This window comes from Aythya marila (genome assembly GCF_965140915.1).
Source record: "Aythya marila genome assembly, chromosome: 2".
In the NCBI taxonomy this organism is placed as follows: Eukaryota; Metazoa; Chordata; class Aves; order Anseriformes; family Anatidae; genus Aythya; species Aythya marila.
Window position 1 is genome coordinate 140691519 of NC_139043.1, and position 18006 is coordinate 140709524.

Here is an 18006-nt window from a genome sequence, read left to right on the forward strand (position 1 = left end):
GTAAAAAGTTCTCCATCTTCTTTATAAGCCCCTTGAAGGAGAAAGGACAAAATGAAGTCTTCCAGGAGCCTTCTTGTGCTGGGTGCTTCAGGCCTGGAAGCAGTACTCCAAGTGGGACCTCAAAAGGCAGAATAGAGGTCCCCTTTCCTCAACCTGCTGGGTACTCCTCTGTTGATGCAGCCCAGCCTGTAGTTGGCCTTTTGGGCTGCAAGTACACACATACTGGCTTATACCAAAACCCCCAGGTCCTTCTCTGTGGAGCTGCTCTCATTGAGTTTTTCTCCCAGTCTGTACCCATGTCTGGGATTTCCCCAACCCAGGTGCAGCACCTTGCACTTGGACTTGTTGAACCTCATTAGGTTTATGTGGGCACATTTCTCAAGCTTGTCCATATCACTTTGGATGGCATCCCTTCCTTCTGCTGCATCAGCTGCACCACTCAGCTTGGTGTCATCTGCAGATTTACTGAGGATTCACTCAATTCCATTAAGTCATTGATAAAGACATTAAACAGCAAATGTTTTTGAATGATATGGAAGAATAGCAGCAATGAAACTATAAAGCAATTCAATAGCTTATGATCAGGAGTGAAACATTTTACATCTCCTAGTTCCATATATAATAAATTATTTTGATAAATACAGCAGCAGATTTTCTTTATCCACAAATAACATGGAAGAAAAACTGGATTATGGTTAAAATATATAGTTAAGAGTGAGCTTAAATATTATCATATTTTCTGATCATTTAACTGCAGTATATCTTGACAACAGGCTTAGGAAAAGCCAAGTTCGAGATACTTAATTTTAAAAAGAGCTATCGTGTTGTTTGTTCGAACAGGTCTGACTAAAACAGACATCATGAAATGAGTGTTTGATTTCATGGTAAACTACCCAGCCTGTCTGAGATTTATACTGTCAACATGAATAAATATGCATGGTAACTAGTTTTAAGCTTGATGACAAGCTTAGGAAATGTTCCATTGACAATAGTTAATGAGATAACACAGCTGTGGTAAGTTAAATGTAAACATTCAGCTTTTTTGCTAAGTTTATTTCGCATATTTTGGCTTTGCCTAAAAAGCACACAAACAGAAATGCAAAGATGAAGTTTTTACAGGAGGGAAACAGCAACATCGTGACATAAGGAAGGAGAAGGGAAAGAATGGAATATAAAATATTTGACAGCCAGAGAAAGACCAAGCAAATATACATATATATATATCTATATATAAGAGAAACAAAAAACGAACAACCAACTCCTAACTCTCAGAAGCAAATCATTATTGATTTCAAAATTATTTTGATGTGCAATAGATAAAAGGTGAACATTGGCAAACTGTTGAAACATTCAGGATACATTTACCTATTTATTCAGATTGTAAGAATACTTTTACACACTAAGTACACTGAATATAAAATATAAAATATGATTGTGATAAATGAACAGCAACATAGGATATGATCATATCAATTTCTTTATATAAATTCTTGTCAAGTAAAATTAAGAGAAGGACCTATTTTTCTAGTCCATCAAATTTAACAGTGATATTGTTTGATTAATTGCTCCTTAAAAATTTTGGAAAACAGCTTGATCTGTTTTTAAAGAATCTCTTTTGCTTATTTTTCTGCTTCCTTGTGGTGAATTTTATGTGGTGTGAATATGTCTGAGATCTGTCAGAAAGGCTGTCATTCTAGCACTGATGCTTTCCACAGCATTTCTATCACCGGATTACAAAAAAATCAACAAGTATAATTTGTAAGATTTGAAGTCTGGTTAACTTTAGCCCTAGTTCTGATCTCACTGAAGTTTTAGCCTGTTATTAAATCTAGACTGAGCATCTTATAGCTCATCCTTTTGAAGAACAAAATCAAGAATCAAAACTGACACTATCTCATCCCACATGTTATTTAAGCTAAACAGTATGAACTAGGTTTTATTGCAGACTAGCAAGTATGATTTTTTCCATTACTAGTAAAAGCCTTCAGGATTTGTACTGACCTGACAAGACGCATCTCAGAATTATTTGGTTTTCTCTTGGCCAAAGTCAGTTTTAGCATGCTTAAGCTGTGATAACAATTCATAGCTGTGAATTTGTGTCACTAGAGGCAAGAGTTGATACTCGATTTACAGAACCAAAGAAGCATAGGAACTAAGGCTCTGTAACCAGACAGCACAATACAGAAAATCTTGCAGTGCTCCTAACAAAATGAAACTTTTTCCATGATTCTATTCTGTAAGTTCTGGGGAAAAAAAAAAAAAAAAAGAAAAAAAAAAAGCCTTTGAATGAGCTCAATCCACCTAGTGTTTTGTTTGGTAAGATGAGGTCCTGTAGGTATTTACTGAATGAAATGTTAAAGACACTGTCTTCATATCATTAGATTCTTCTACATATAGTTTTCACATATAAAACTCTAAATAAAACAAGTCTGATCTATGCTTCTCTCTTCAGAGGTTGCAAACTGCTATTTCCCTTTAACAAAGGCTGTTAGTCCATGAATAAAACAAAACTTTGTTACTAGTCACATGAAGAACAAGGCCTAACAAGACCTGAGAAAAAGACAGCACTGGAGCAAGATGCAAGTAACTGTAAAATTCAGTCTGTAACCTGATTTCTGTGCATACAGGTCATACCCGAGATAGACTAAATGAAATGTGATACCACAGAAAATTATAAGCAATATGTGCAGCTATTTCTTGGTAAGAACAATAACTCTCATCAGGGCCCATAGATTTGTACTTGTTTAGATTCATCAGGTGGTCTTGAACCTGCTCTTTGCTTACACAGCCTCCGTCTACAGGTTCAGGGAAATGAAAGACTTGGTAAGCCTGACTGGTAGTGAGTCAAATAAGGACTGAGGACTGAGTCAAATAAGTTGTTGAGTACTTCAGCCTTCTCCATGTCTGTTGTTAACAATTCAAAATGACTGATGAAACTACCTGATGAGTTTGTACAACATCCCATGAGATATCCAAGTATCATTTCCCTAACTAGATGTGAGAGATGTAATGAGGTTGAATCCAAACTGAGAGAACTTTATTCTAATTTCTGTGCAGGTATATTTCCTATGGACTCAAGAGATTAACAATATGAGAATTACAGTTCAGGCCAAAGCAACAAATTTTAAATTCTGTTCTGTATTTAATGTACCACAGAGAGGCACATTTTTCTTGAATGTTCTTTCAGGCAAATCTCTGTAACCCTACCTTTAGCATTTTAGATCCATTTTTTGAGAGTGATAATGAAAGAAGGTCTCCATTTGACATTACATTCCCTACATTAGCTATATATTTTTGGATAGACTGACAACTACATATATTCAAAATTAAGGAAAGACTGCAATACTTATCAAGACTTAATGACAAAACTCATAAACATTTAAGTAAAACATACATACATGTAGATAGGCAGATACACATAGACTGATATAAACATTTGAGAAAAATATTTTAAAAATATTCTGTTTGATGCTCTTGTCACATTTTATGTACCTTTTCTTAATGATCATTTGACCACATTGTGGCATGCAGTGCATTGTTCCTTATATGTTGTCAAGACAGTTTATCTCATTTTAATATTTGACAATTTTTAAAAGCAATAATAATTAAATATGTAGAGTAGATTTTCACACCAAACAAAATAATCCATTGTGCTGTATTTTGCCATACATACATACATATGACCTCCAGTTTAAATTAATCATATTGGACAGCTCATAGCAAATAGGTCTGCTGCTAGCAATGCTACACTTCTGAATACATTCACATAGAGTTTTAAAGCCAAGATACTCTTTCTAACCAGACAGTAAAAGGCATAGTGACATAGTGATTTTTTCCAAAAAAAAAAAAAAAAGACAAAGTTTTGTTTTGTTTAAAAACATATAATGAGAATATATTTACTTTAAAGAGCTTCAGAGAGGAGACATCCCTTCTTTGTTTTCTCTAGCAAGGGACATGAGTGGAACAAGAGCTTCTACATATATGTCAGCAATAAAAGGAAAATTAAGGAAACTAAGGGCTCTCCACTAATGGGGCAGGACACATGATGACAAAGGACATGGAAAAGACTGATATACTGGATGCCTTTTGCACTTCTGTTTCACTGAATTCAGGAATTACAGAACCCTGAGATCAGACAGAAAGTGTGGAGAAAGGAAGACTCAGTAGACGAAGATCAGTTTAGTGAAAATTTAAACTAATTGGAAATACAAAGGTGGTGAGGGAACTGACTAGGGAAGGTGCCTCACTTGTTTGTTAACTTGCCCCATTGTTTGTTAACAGGGAAGGTCTGATGGGTGATGGTTGGAGGCTGTCTTGGGCATAATGATAATGAGATAACATTCTCAATCCTTGCAGAAGCAAGAAGGGTGGTTACCAGAACTGCTACTTTAGATTTTCAGAGGGCAGATTTTGGCCTGTTTAGGGAACTGGTTGAGAGAGTCCTTTGGGAGGCAGTTCTGAAGGGAGAAGGAGTGAAGGGAGGCTGGACATTCTTCAATAAAGAAATCTTAAAGGCGTAAGAGCAGGCTGTCCCTAGGTGCCAAAAAAAAACAAAACAAAAACAAAAAACAAGACAGAGCAAAAAAAGACCAGCCTGGCTGTACAGAGAGCTTCTTCTGGAACTCAGGAAGAAAAAAGATTTTATGACCTTTGGAAGAAGGAGCCAGCAACTCGAGGACTGCATGTTGTGAGGTTATGCAAGTACAAAATTAGAAGAGCCCAAGCCCAGATAGAATTTAACTTGGCTATGGCAGTAAAAGACAATTTAAAAAGTTTTTATAAATGCATAAAAAAACAAAAGAAGGGCTAATGAGAACCTCCATCCTTTACTGAATGGCGAGGGGGTGAGTGGAGGGGGAAAGACAGCAGATGAGCAAAAGGGGAGTAACTTGATTTGTTCTTTGTGTCAGTCTTTATTAGTAAGACTAATCCTTCTCAGGGTACTGATCCTTCTGAGCTGGAAGACAGAGACAGGAAGCAGAATAAAGCCATTATAATTCAAAGGAAATGGTTAGCAACCTACTACACTCCTTGAACATATACAAATTGACAGGGCCAGGTGGGATTCATCCAAGGGTCTAGTTTGCCTGAAGAAGGCTCAGTGGGATCTTAATGCATATAAATATCTGAAGGGAGGATGGATCAAAGATGGAGCCAAACTCATTTTCAGTGGTGTCCAGTGACAGGATAAGAAGAAAGTGAACAAACTGAAATGCAAACACGGGAGGTTCTGTCTGAACCGAGGAAATCTCTTTTTTTTTATGAAAGTGAAATAAGCACTGGAACGGGTTGCCCAAGGAAGCTGTGGAGTTTCACTTCTTGGAGATATTCAAAGCACATCTGGACATGGTCCTAGACAACCAGCTCTTACGTGTCTCTGCTTGAGCAGGGGGGTTGGAAAAGATGACATCCAAAGGTCCCTTCTAACCTCATTTATTCTGTGACTCTGTGAACCATGCTGACTTCACCACTTGAGGGCAGTGAAACACTGGAACAGGTTGCCCAGAGGAGTTGTGGATGACCCCTCCCTGAAGTGTTCAAGGCCAGGCTGGATAGGCTTTTAGGCAACCTATCTGGTGAAAATTGTCCCTGCCCATGGCAGGAGGCTTGGACTTAGATGATCTTTAAGGGTCCCTTCCAATTCAAACCATTCAGTGACTCTAGGATTCCAAAACAATTGGAGACAAAATGTGCTCACTTCTTACTTTCCTGCACTCAACTTTAAATCCAAAATTTCTTAAAACAAAAAGTGGAAATGTGTAAGGAAAACAATACTGATGAATAATGCTTTTGAGTGCGCCAGTGAGAAGTACTTTTGATCGCAACAAAGTTTTGGAGTTTTGCAGATAACATGGCATCATCATGTTATGAATTGGTGAGGAAGATGAAGGATGGCATTATTAAGACATAAAGGCTTCTGTCCAAAAGTGTAATTCTTAAACCTTTTCAAGTCATTAATATCTTAACTCTGGAGCCACTTGAGATTTGCCAGATGGTACATACTAATTGTGAGCTTAAAGTCATTCTCACATGATTTTTTTTATGTAGGCATACTCTTGCTGAATTTAAGAAAGTAATGTATTTTAAGTAAAATTATGTCCTAAAGGGTCTTCATTTAATTCTATACAATAGCTCAATGATAGTTTTCAAACCAAATATTTAGATCACGTGTTCAAATTGTAGGAACTGCACTAAACTTCCTTAAAGAACAGGATATTAAATTGTATACACCACCAAATTTGACAGAATTTGCTCTCAGAAATTCTAGATATGCATAAATTTAATCTTGTTCCCAAAGGGTTTTGATTAATAAAAATAAAAAAATATAAAAACATTAAGCTTCTTTTGGATAGAGAAATGGAGCTTTATTATTTTGAACTTTGGAAACATTTCTGAAACTGCAAATACAATGTCACCTGGAGGACAGACAACTATTGCTCTCTGCATCATCTTTCAGGACCTCTTGACAGATTTTTAAAGACCTATAAATTGGATAAACTGGATTAAATAGAACAAGTATAAAACAAACAAACAATCCCCTCAATATCACCAAACTCCCACCAAAAACATCTACTCTTTCCATTATGAATATTCCAGTCACTTGATTAAATATTCATTTTTCTTCTTCCAAAGTGGAACACAAAAGTGGCTGGAGACAGACTCTTCCACACAGGACAGAATAGACAGAGAAATCTAACAATGTAGTCAAATGGCTTTTGAAACGTGATCATGTTTTTGCTGCTTCATGATTAATAAATTCAGTGTGGATGAGGAGGCCTTCAAAGCCTCTGTGATCAGTTCCTGGGGTGTGATGCAGATGGCAACACAGAAAAGAAATGAAGAGGTAGAACATACTACTGATAGCAGCAAACACAGACATTGATAAAACATTCCTAAACTATACAGTTAATTTCTTTTGTTTTACTTCTAAACAAGTCCATTACTCTCAGTTAAGATGAAGTGATTCACCTAGAAATACGGTCATTGCTGCCAGGTGCCTATTTGTTGGAATTAAGGACAACTGGTATCATAAATTAGCTTTATTGCTTTTATTTGACTCATCTGGCATTATCAGAAATCCTAGTGCTTTGGTATAAACTGTAGGTATAAAGTGTGTGAGATTTCAATAAACAGTTCAGACAGTGGAATAAGTTATACAACTTTATAGTAGTCCTTTCATAAGTAAAACTGAATTCATGAATTTCACTGATTTCTCATGCAGTCTGATTGCAAATACAGTGCAAGCACTTTTACACACAGTGCAGCTCTACTAACTGTAACACAATATTTGTGGACCCATGATATTGTTTCATACCATAGGTAATTTCTTCTGGGAATTCATTTCGAGAACGATATAAAAACATGATGGCAACTACTTGGCATACAAAAAGTAAAACACTCTTAGGAAAAACAACATGTTTTAACATCTGTCCATACCCATCTAATATCAGCCATTTCATAGAAATTTCTGCAATGTACCACATACAGCAGCTGAACTGTGGAAACAAAACATATTAGTAACAAATGGCATGGCCTAATTATGATTTTGTGGCATTTATTTTTAAAGCAAAACCATAATGTTAAACTTACCTTATTAGTATTGATAGCTGTGATGACCCACACACACTGAGCATTGCTGTCATACTGGAATGGAAAATTGGGTGATGTGAAAGTGCCACCAGGACCCTGAAGATTGGATCCACAAGTCTTAACTGCAAAAAGAAAGTTCACATTTTAATTCAAATATGAAATGCATGTAGCAGTATCATAAAACAAGCTCTAATTTAAGTTAATCAAGATATAAAGGATTAAAATACCATTGAGCAAAAATAGAACCACCTAATACGAGACAATGGAATGACTCATGTTTAGTTATTCTAACAAAATAAAATATACTTTCGCTTGTGTCCAAGCTTTTCTTTCAAAAAACTAATGTACTTGGAGTGAAAAGAGAAGCTATACTAAGATAAATTGCTCCATTTACTTTAAATAACAGTTTAGATTGAATAGTTAAAAAGAATTTAATAAGTTTATGCTATTACCTTCTTGAAAGACAAGAAGTTATGAAGTAGAACACCAAGATCACTCTTATCACTGTATATTTTTGTTTGTTTATTTATTGGTGTATGACTATGTCTATATTTTTCCTAGAAACTTTAAAGGAAATGTGTAAAAGTCTTATACAAAATAGTGCTATCTGTTTTTAAGGATTGTAAATAACATTTAGTGACAAATTAAAGTCTGTATAGTTATTTACAGTAGTATATCATAAAAACAAAACAAAACAAGAAACCCACAACCCAACTGATACCATTATTTACTTTAGGTTGCATCTAACATCACAAATACCTCAAAGGACAGAAACAGGGACATTTCTGCTGAAGAATTTTAGGCACTAACTTCAGCCTGCTGAAGCCAATGAAAGGCCTTTATTGTTGGCTCCTTAATACTTAGATCTTTGTTGAATGCACACTTGTTTTTTCCTGGATCCAGACTAGTTTATCCTTTTTCCCCATTAGTCACCAGAAATAATGTAAAAAAAAAAAGAAAAAAAAAACTCCTTAGGCATTTTGGCTCATTTCTGGTTCTAGCCTTTACTGCATTTCTGCTAGTATACAGTTCTTACACTTATGCAGCTATATGAAAACTTCTGCCGCTGTATGAAAATCTCCTGATAAATATGACCCTGTTAAAAGAGCTCATTCATAGAATGATTATGTGGAATCTCCAGTGGGAATTATTTATGCACCATTTTTTTCACCATACAAATTCACAAGCAATACCTAGAACATGAAAAACTTCCTAAATTCTTAGGAAAACAATGCTGGTGATCGATTACTGTGCCATTTTTTCTTCATATACTATACAATTTTAAATATGTCAGAGAGGAAGAAAAAATTAAGGTTACTAGAAAAGACAATCAAATGTGACAAGCACATTGTTTCTTCAGTACTGCCACACAATTTGCACCACCTTTACCCGTCAAAGAATCATCAAATTATTTATGTTAGAAAAGACCTTCAAGATTATCATCAATACTATAGTCTGTAATAGCATTTTTCAGGCAACTGATGAATAAATCACATCTGTGTTTTTTGACAAGTATCAGTATAACTGCACTGAAACCAATGTTCTAATATATTACAGTTATAATATGCTTATATTTTATTTTCTAGTCTATAACCCATAGTTTGCAAATTAAAAAATAAGTAAATAAATAATTTATTTTCCCAGTAATTTGTCTGCCCCTCTGCATGTCAACACTGTATTTTCTTGTTCAATATCATCATTGCTTCTTTTATCCTTTTACTGGTTGTCTTTATTTCAACAGGCATCCCAAGTTATCTGCCTCTGATCACATGAAGATTCATTATCAACCACTGCAGCCTTTGAAGGGCTGCAGAGTACAGGAAATGTAGTGTAAGTACTACAAAACTAAGATGATTTTTTGTTTAGCTTTCAGTGATATTTTGAAAACCACTCCTGGACTATTGTAGTCCACTTGGTCTACATAAATTCTCTGTTTTATTTTTTGAAAATTTAAAATACTTCCTACGTCCTTGTTTCAAGACATTCCCTGACCACCCTTATGAATTCTAGCAGTTGCTCACAAGATAATTTGCCTGTCTGTGAACTGCCATTATGGCTCTGTGACGGTTCTTGCAGCACTGCAAGGCGTAAGCAAAGTAGGTGAAAAAATAAACTGTTCTCACTGAATTTTGGAAGTACTGACTGAGAAGATTTATGCAGTTCTTCACATGAGTAAGTCCATTTAACATGAACAAAGCTTACAGAGAAGCCGAAAGTTGCAAAAGTAACTACTGTTGAAATAGATAATTCTACTAACCATCTGCTAACCAAATAAAGAATATGTCAGATGAATAGTTTGAGTCAACTTTAGTTCAGCTATCTGTATTTTCAACTGGTAAACATGCAAAACAGATTAACAATTTCCAAATGCTGTCATGTTATTTACCCATGCCAAATGGGTATCATATATATTTGAGAATATTCTCAAAAATGAGAATATAGGACTGCTAAATGGAAGCAAACATGACCTGAGAAATATATTAAGTTACTCTTTTAAAATTAGATTATACATTATATGCAGTTTGGCAGCTGAATTATGTAAAGCACACATACACATTTCCTCCATAAAGTTTAATAAGCAGGGACTGAAATCACAAGGTTTTAGAAACATGGGGGGAAAAAAAAAGTTAATTAAAAGGAAAACAAACTGTAAGAAACAGTAAGAAACTAATTTCCTGAAGACTGTTTTGTAAAATGCAAATAAATAAATGTACTAGGAGCTAGTGCTGCTAATTCTGCAGACATGTCTAAATATGGGAACACAGAACTGATATTCTTATATTTGTGAGAAAAGATTGCTAATGACAGATTTTTTACTTTCTTTTTCAGTGCATGCATCAATAATTTCCAACACAATTATGTTGTTTTTATTTTCTTCCAGAAGAAAGCATCACAATTTATTTTCAAGTTGAAATGCTGAAGTTAAAAATCAAACAAACAAAAAAAATCACATACATCACCTTAAGAATTATTGTGTTACCCACTTTCCTGGTATTTGTCATCACTTAATAGAGGAAATTACTAATTTTGATGAATTTTTACACCATGTCCTCTAGCAACCCCCTTTGTTAGAAATAATATTGTTGGGATACTTGAAGTAAAATATGTCAGATGTTACTTCTTTATTTAAAATGGTAACAACATCTATAACACTTATTTTTTCCTCTCATGTAGATAGTTGTCCATTAGGGACTGTATGGAGTTAGGCACAGAGGACTTTAGATTATCCCAATTTTACTTTTTTTCAAATGAAATGGGTGACAGTTAAAAGATGGGACACAGGACACTATATGTTTTTCAAGAAAACTGATTATCTGTATAACAGATATTATGAACATGATTTTTTTTGAGAGAGAAAATGAGGGAACAACCTAAGTGCTGTTCTTCTGTCCTAATAAATCGTAGCACAAGTTAGCAATACATGACAAGCAAAAAGATTCTGCATTCATTTAGAATGTAAACAAAATCTTAAAATTAGGAAATACAAATTTGCATAGAAATAATGCTAAGAACTATAGATTGTAGCGGTGGTGGTGTTTTATGTAAACACAGGTAGGAACTGCAACTTTGATAGCAATGTAGCTGTCTGGTATTACATTTTAGACAAGCAGCTGCAAAAAGGCTTATTCAAAAAAAAAAAAGACTTTCAGCTCTTTGAACATTCTATAAGCTTTTTGCATGCGTTGAGAGTGTTATATATTAAAAAATGTATAGCAGTAAGTTAACAACACAATGCCTTTTCCTTAATTTGTTGAATCTGTCACATTTTAGAGGTTTGAGAACCCTACTTTACAACCTTAATATAGGCTAGTCACTTGTATGGGTGATTGGGTACCTGTTTCCAAAATACAATGCAGAACGGGAGTTTCACAGGCATTCAGATTCATCATGAGTAGGTTTTTTTGACATAAGAAGATTCCTTAATATAGACATATATGATGCCTATTTTTGAAGGATTTTAAGTCTGTCAAAATTCATTATTTACTACTTCAAGATCACAGTAAAAGCTAGCCTCAAAACACTAGTCAAAATCTGAGCTGTTGCATTTTCCAGTAATTGAAATATACTAGTGTGAATATCAAGAAATGAGTCACTATTACTACCGAGAAACCAATTAGTTCTTTCCTAGTTTACTCCTGTGTCTTCTGAGGTTTCTGTACTGGCTTTGGTTCAATATTGACCAGCTAGAAATCTCTTTATTTTTTTGGAACTGATTTAAAGGCATGAATTAGATTACCATTCCAATAGAGATAATATATGCATTTGAAGATTAGTTCTGACTGTGCTTCTGAATATTTAATACAGAATTTGGAAATACATGAGCATAGAGACATGGATGTCTAACATCTTTAAAAACAAACATTTTAAAATTTATACTAGCAGCTTATGGTCACAGATGTATATTGAACTCACTACCTTTAAACATAACATAAGCAGTTACTTCACTGACTCAGTGACAGCAGTAGCAGCTCAGTAAATATACAAATATGAGACTGATCAAATTTGACCTTTAATATTTTTCATAAAAAAGGGATTTTTACTGCACCCATCTACAAGCAAATTATTACACATTGGTATGTATGATCTGCCATTTAGAATTAATAAGGCTTTTACTAAGTCACTATATGTTTGTGAAAACTGCCATTTTCTTACAGTACCACATCTGATTGCAGACATACTGTAAACACACACAAAAAAATCATTAATTAATTTTACATGTTACAGATAAAAAAAGACTCATAAGACTACACTGTCTTCTGAGCGTTGAAGCAGCTCTTGGTGAGAGACAGAAGAAATATGTGACAGCTTTCGCCATTTCAAAATACCAGTCTGCTCTTCAGAAGTTATTATGAGTTTTACTCATATGCACAGATATGCACAGGAATTTTGTATTTGAGATTATTATGAAGTAAGAAAACAACATGATCAGTATGGCAATTAATTTAGCTAATCAAATATGATACATACAAAGATGTAGTTATGAAACCTGAACAAAAATTTGTAGGATATCCGGCTTGTTGTCACAGCTAGTGAGCATCAGAAAATTAATATGATCAAAGATACGAAGGGAGAATATTTCCGGTGGAATAAGATTTTTTTTCCCTGACCTATAAATTTTCAATAGATGAAAATTAATGCTTATCTATTTTCAATTTCTTTAAAATAAATAGATGACCATTGCAGTTAATGGAGTTATGTCCATAGGAGACATATATATTCATAGGAAATAAAAAACCCAATATATCTATTAAAAAGGAAGTATTTTTTAAATTACAAAGTCATTGGTGTCACATAAGAGATTTCCTAAATGTCTAACTTCCTGAGGTGTTTACTTATCTATTTCCTTATCTGTTTCCAAAGTTGTTTTAAAAAATCGAAACTCATTCTAACAATGCATATGTGTGCTTTCTAACTGCCAGAGATGTGAAAGCTACATAGTTAATTTAAGACCACACTGAGAAATCATGAATTATAATTATACATATGGAAGTACGTGCATATATCTATAAACTCTCAGGGAAAATAAAATTTAGAGAAAACAATGAACTACAATTGAAAATAAAAATCAACAAGGATAAATTAATATTAAAGAAAATAAATCTCCTTTTTTGGAGTTTTTACTGAACCTAGTAAAACAGTTAAACAATCAGAGATTATATTTGTTGTACAAGTCATGTAGAAACTTTCATTTAAAAAATCTAACATCACCACTAAAACACATAAGCAGCAATACATCATCCTGAGAGCAAAAACAAACAAGGGAAACCTTCAGTACAGGAAAACTGATTAAAGATATGCAGTCTATTGAAAAAAATGTAACTGATGATTTGCCTGAGTGCAATAAAGAGCTCAGAACAATGTGTAAAAGAGGAAATTTCAGCTTATTAGACTTCCATGGAAAATTTGCCAGATTATATGATTATAAGATAACGTTAACCAGATAGACAGACTTTATTTGGATTTTCAAAGAGCTATTAGCAAGGCCAATCACTGAGAACCACCTAAATGGGAAAATGTGAAAAGCAGTTAACCAACTAGAAAAAAGATAAAATAATGAACTTACAGATATTTCCATCACAGTTCTTATAAAGAATATAAACGTGTGTACATATGTATGTATAGATGTAGAGAATGAATTTATATATTAAATACAGAAAAGAACAAGCATCTTAGCATACAATAATAATACACTAAGGTCTTACCAGCTAGTAGCTAGACCAAACTTTGTCCATGTTTTAAGATTCAAGGAATGAAAAAAAAAAAAAAAAAGTCATTCTAAATTAAAAAAAAAAAAATCACTAGTCACTAACCTTTAGAAAATTTTGTCTTTGGAAGCTTCCATAAAAATCTCCCTATTCTTAATTAATAGTACATATGTGAAAATGGCAAATAATAGTTTTTTGTTTGTTTGTTTGTTTGTTTTTGTAATAACATTTCAGCTTTTCAACTTAACTAGGTTGTGAAAAACAGAACCTCACTGTTTGCAAAGTAATCTTGACTATACCTTACTTTAAAACAGTAAAAGGGGGTATTTCTATAGTTTTCTTTTATGTATTCTAATTTGAAAAAGAAAAACCAAGATTTATTATTATTATTACTCTTTGGTTGATTTTTTAAAGTTCTGTTTACATCTGACAGCCATTGCTAGTCTGAAATTATTTATGGATACTGTATGAATTTAATTATTCAGACAGTAGATTTGTCATTTTTATATCTCATGCTGTATATCAACAACACATTTCAGAATAATAAAAAAAACTAGTGTAGAATTAAAAAAAAAATAGATCTAAGTAGTATTTTAAGAGTGTATTACAGTAAACAAATACTACTATTGAAAAAAAAAAAAAAACCTTCAGTGAAATTTTCCAGAATGAGATGACCTTTCATTGTTGCATTTAAAATAAATGTTTTTGTTTGTTTGTTTGTTTGTTGCTGATCTAGCTTGCACAGTATACAAAGAAAAAAATGCACAAAAGAAACAAAATATATGAGGAAATCAGACACAGAAGAACAGAACTGTGAGAATGCTAGTTTAAAATGACAAGGCGAAAACTCAGTATAAGTTAAAACACGGCTAAAATTCCCATCAACGTCCTTTGGAGAGGGAAAAAAAAAAAAAATGCCTTTCATTAACAATCTTTTCATATATATATCACGTTTATGTATGCATGTGTGGGTGTATATACATATGTAATACCAATATATATTCATGCATGTGAATGGCTAAATAGCCAGAAAAATGGAGCAGCTCCAGGGGCTGAAATGGGGTCCTGGGCAGGGCAAGGGGAAGCCTCAGGTGGGGCTGGGTGCAGTAGAAACATCTGTCAGACTCTAGGAGTCCTGAGAAAATCTGCTTGCTGCTATAACCACATTGGTCTTGAGCAAGTCACCTATGTGTCACAGCCTACCCAGAACATCTTTCAATGTGGTAATTAAAGAAGAAAATGATTTCTTTTAATGATCTGACTAAGGATAACGAACAAAGCCTATCTGTGTTTTTTCTCCCCAGCTTTGCCACTTTAGTCAGGTATATAAGAATATGAAGCTAAATAACACTGATGACCTGGCTCAGAATAGCATCACTTATGGTGAAGGACACTTTCTAGGAGTGTAGAACATGCACTTTCAGATGTAGACACAATAGATGTAAGTCTAAAAGTTTCAAAAGGTGAACTAAACCAATGGTCTCTAAAGTGCGGTGTATGCATCCCAGGAACTGTGCAAGAAAATCTATTGAGGTATTTGGCATCTATTATTAGAATAGAATTTAATGTGGTAATCACAGTTGCTTGCTTCTTTTGGACTTGAGATTATGTGATATTTGCCATGTTGACAGCAAGCTGAATATGAGTCAACAGTGGGTCTTTGCAGCCAAAATGGTCAACCTTATCCTGGAGTGCCTCAAGCACAGCAGTGCAAGCTGGTTGAGAGCTGTCCCACTCTGTGCTGATATGGCCTCACCTCAAGCACTGTGTGCAGTTTCAGGCACCATAATGTAAGGACATAAACTACTGGAAAGTGTCCAAAGGATGGGAACAAAGATGGTGAAGAACAACAAACCAGCAGTGGCTGAAGTCACTTGGTTTGTTCAGCCTACAAAAGAGGAGACTGAGGGGAGGCCTTAGGGTCACCTACAGCTTCCTCATGAGGGGGACAGAGAGGCAAACACTGATCTCTCCTCTCTGGTGAACAGTGACAGGACCTGAGGGAATGGCATGGAGCTGGGACAGGGGAGGGTCAGGCTGGATGTTAGGAAAAAGGTTGAGTGGATGGTCAGGCACTGGAACAGGCTCCCCATGGAAGTGGTCACAGCACTGAGCCTGCCAGAATTAAGAAGAATTTAGACAACACTCTCAGACACATGGTCTGATTTTTGAGTGGTCCCATGCAGAGAAAGGAGTTGGATTTGATGATCCTTGTGGATCCCTTCCAACTTGGGATACTCTATGATTCTGGGATTCTATATACTGAATACATGTAGTTCATTACATCTATCCCCCCAGATTAAAATACTTATATTTTTAATGTAATAATATGGAAGCTGATACTGTTTGCTGTTTTTTAATCCTATTTACATAGAATGGAAAAAATATATATATAATCCTGCAATTTTCTGTAAGCTTTTAGATAATGTATCTTCAGATGATGTTCTGGAAATTACAATTATTAAAAAGTAGGACTAAAATCATAATGACAAGAAAGTTCAGAATCTTCACATAGGAGACTGTACATGCAGATAAATCTTAACATACCTCATTAGGCCTAAAAGGTTACATGACAGTCAGAAAGCAAGATTTTAATACATTTACGAGCCTGACGGAGCAATCAAGAGTATATTATGTTGCATATATGAAGAGTGACAGCTAATGCACATTTTATATATCACTAATTTCTGGTTAAGTCACAGAACTGTACTACATTTCAGTAAAACATGTTTTTCACATTTAGCAAGACTTCTACTTAAAGATTTAAAAATCATTTATAAACACTAATTATTTCAGTTTCACAATACCTGTGTGAGGTGAAAAGGCTCATAACTTTTGCAGAAAGAATATCCCCACTTAAGAATTATGGACTGTTTTCAGATGGTCTAAATTTTGGTTGAAATCCTTAATCCTTGCTTACTCTTCAAAGAAAATCTCTAGAAGCTCAGCAGCAGACAGTAGAAAACACCATGACAGGTGTACTTCAAGACATCTGATGATGGCCCAGGTTACACAATAATTCAATTACAAGCTCAGAATTTCTCATTCAAGGCTTTTGCTTTATTAGGTCACCCATCTTTTGTCTCTGTTTGGGAATGCCAACAGGAGGATCTCTATTTAAAACATCTCTATGTCTGCATTTAAATGATGTCCAAATATATAAAGAAATTATGAATATCAAGCATATATCCTAACCCTTATCCAAAGCCAGATTATTTCCTAAAATATATCACTTTTATTTTGCCCAGCGTACTTTAAGTATTTAATTATTTTAGCTTTCCCTCAAGGAGAATGTACTTTCCTCTCCACTTACGCAGACATAACATTGCCATACCCGGGCACAGAATATAATGGGATGCACTTTCTGAAATAGCTTGTTAAAATATTTTGGAGCTCAACAACAAATAATCAATGATGAGCTGGGGCAAAATAAATACTGACTACCATGCAAATTTTTTTTGATGAAAATTCATTTGCATTTTTGCACTGGATTTTATAGTGACAGTGTCTCATGAACCGAGTCTCCCTGAAGAGTGGAATATATTAATTTCCCTTTATGGGACATCCAGTCTCCTAATTCTGAATTTCTGAATTCTACTCAGTTATTTTCTGTGGCCTTATTTCCATTCAATTATAATCTTTGTCCTAAAAAAAATAATTTCAGTTACAAACTCATTACATTGCTTGCATGTATTGCCATATGTATACACTTGAAAAGACAAATCTGTTTGAAACGGTCATGTCCCCCTCAGAACCAGGCATACTTTCTTGTTTTAGAACAAATTTCCTGTATCTCAATTTAATCTCTCTCTGCCATAGAGATGATTACCTCTCTATACCTTAAATGGTGATGATAACACTTTCTTATTTCTTCAGAGGGCTAAAGAAAATCTATTTGTTAGCCATGCTTGACTCCTAAAAAGCATTAACACCCTCCATCTAAATTAAATAATACGTACAAATTAAGTAATTAATTTAAAAATTAAACTAGCTCTGTCTAAATAACTAGTTCTTACATGACACTCTTGAGATTTATAGGTATTTGCATAGATTTTTAACGCAATTCTCATTTTTCTTCTTGTCAAACTATGCAAAGGTAAGTTGAAGATATAAATCAGGAGTCTAGATAGTAAGCACTATCCATATTGTTTAGTAAAGTATGTGTTCCTGTCTGGCTGCAGAAGCCATTAAACTTAATTGGACATAGTTT

The 18006-nt window shown here is 34.3% G+C and overlaps 1 protein-coding gene across 3 annotated transcripts in view; it reads right to left on the bottom strand.

The window, feature by feature from the left end:
- The window catches only part of CSMD3 (CUB and Sushi multiple domains 3), a gene marked incomplete at both ends in the record, with an annotated part of 682849 nt that overhangs the window by 365554 nt on the left and 299289 nt on the right, over positions 1-18006 (bottom strand). For all 3 annotated transcript variants that reach the window (XM_082754088.1, XM_082754087.1, XM_082754086.1), the window contains one exon: positions 7591-7712. In XM_082754088.1, the coding sequence (XP_082610214.1) occupies positions 7591-7712 (122 nt within the window). The remainder of the gene's footprint in view (positions 1-7590; positions 7713-18006) is intronic.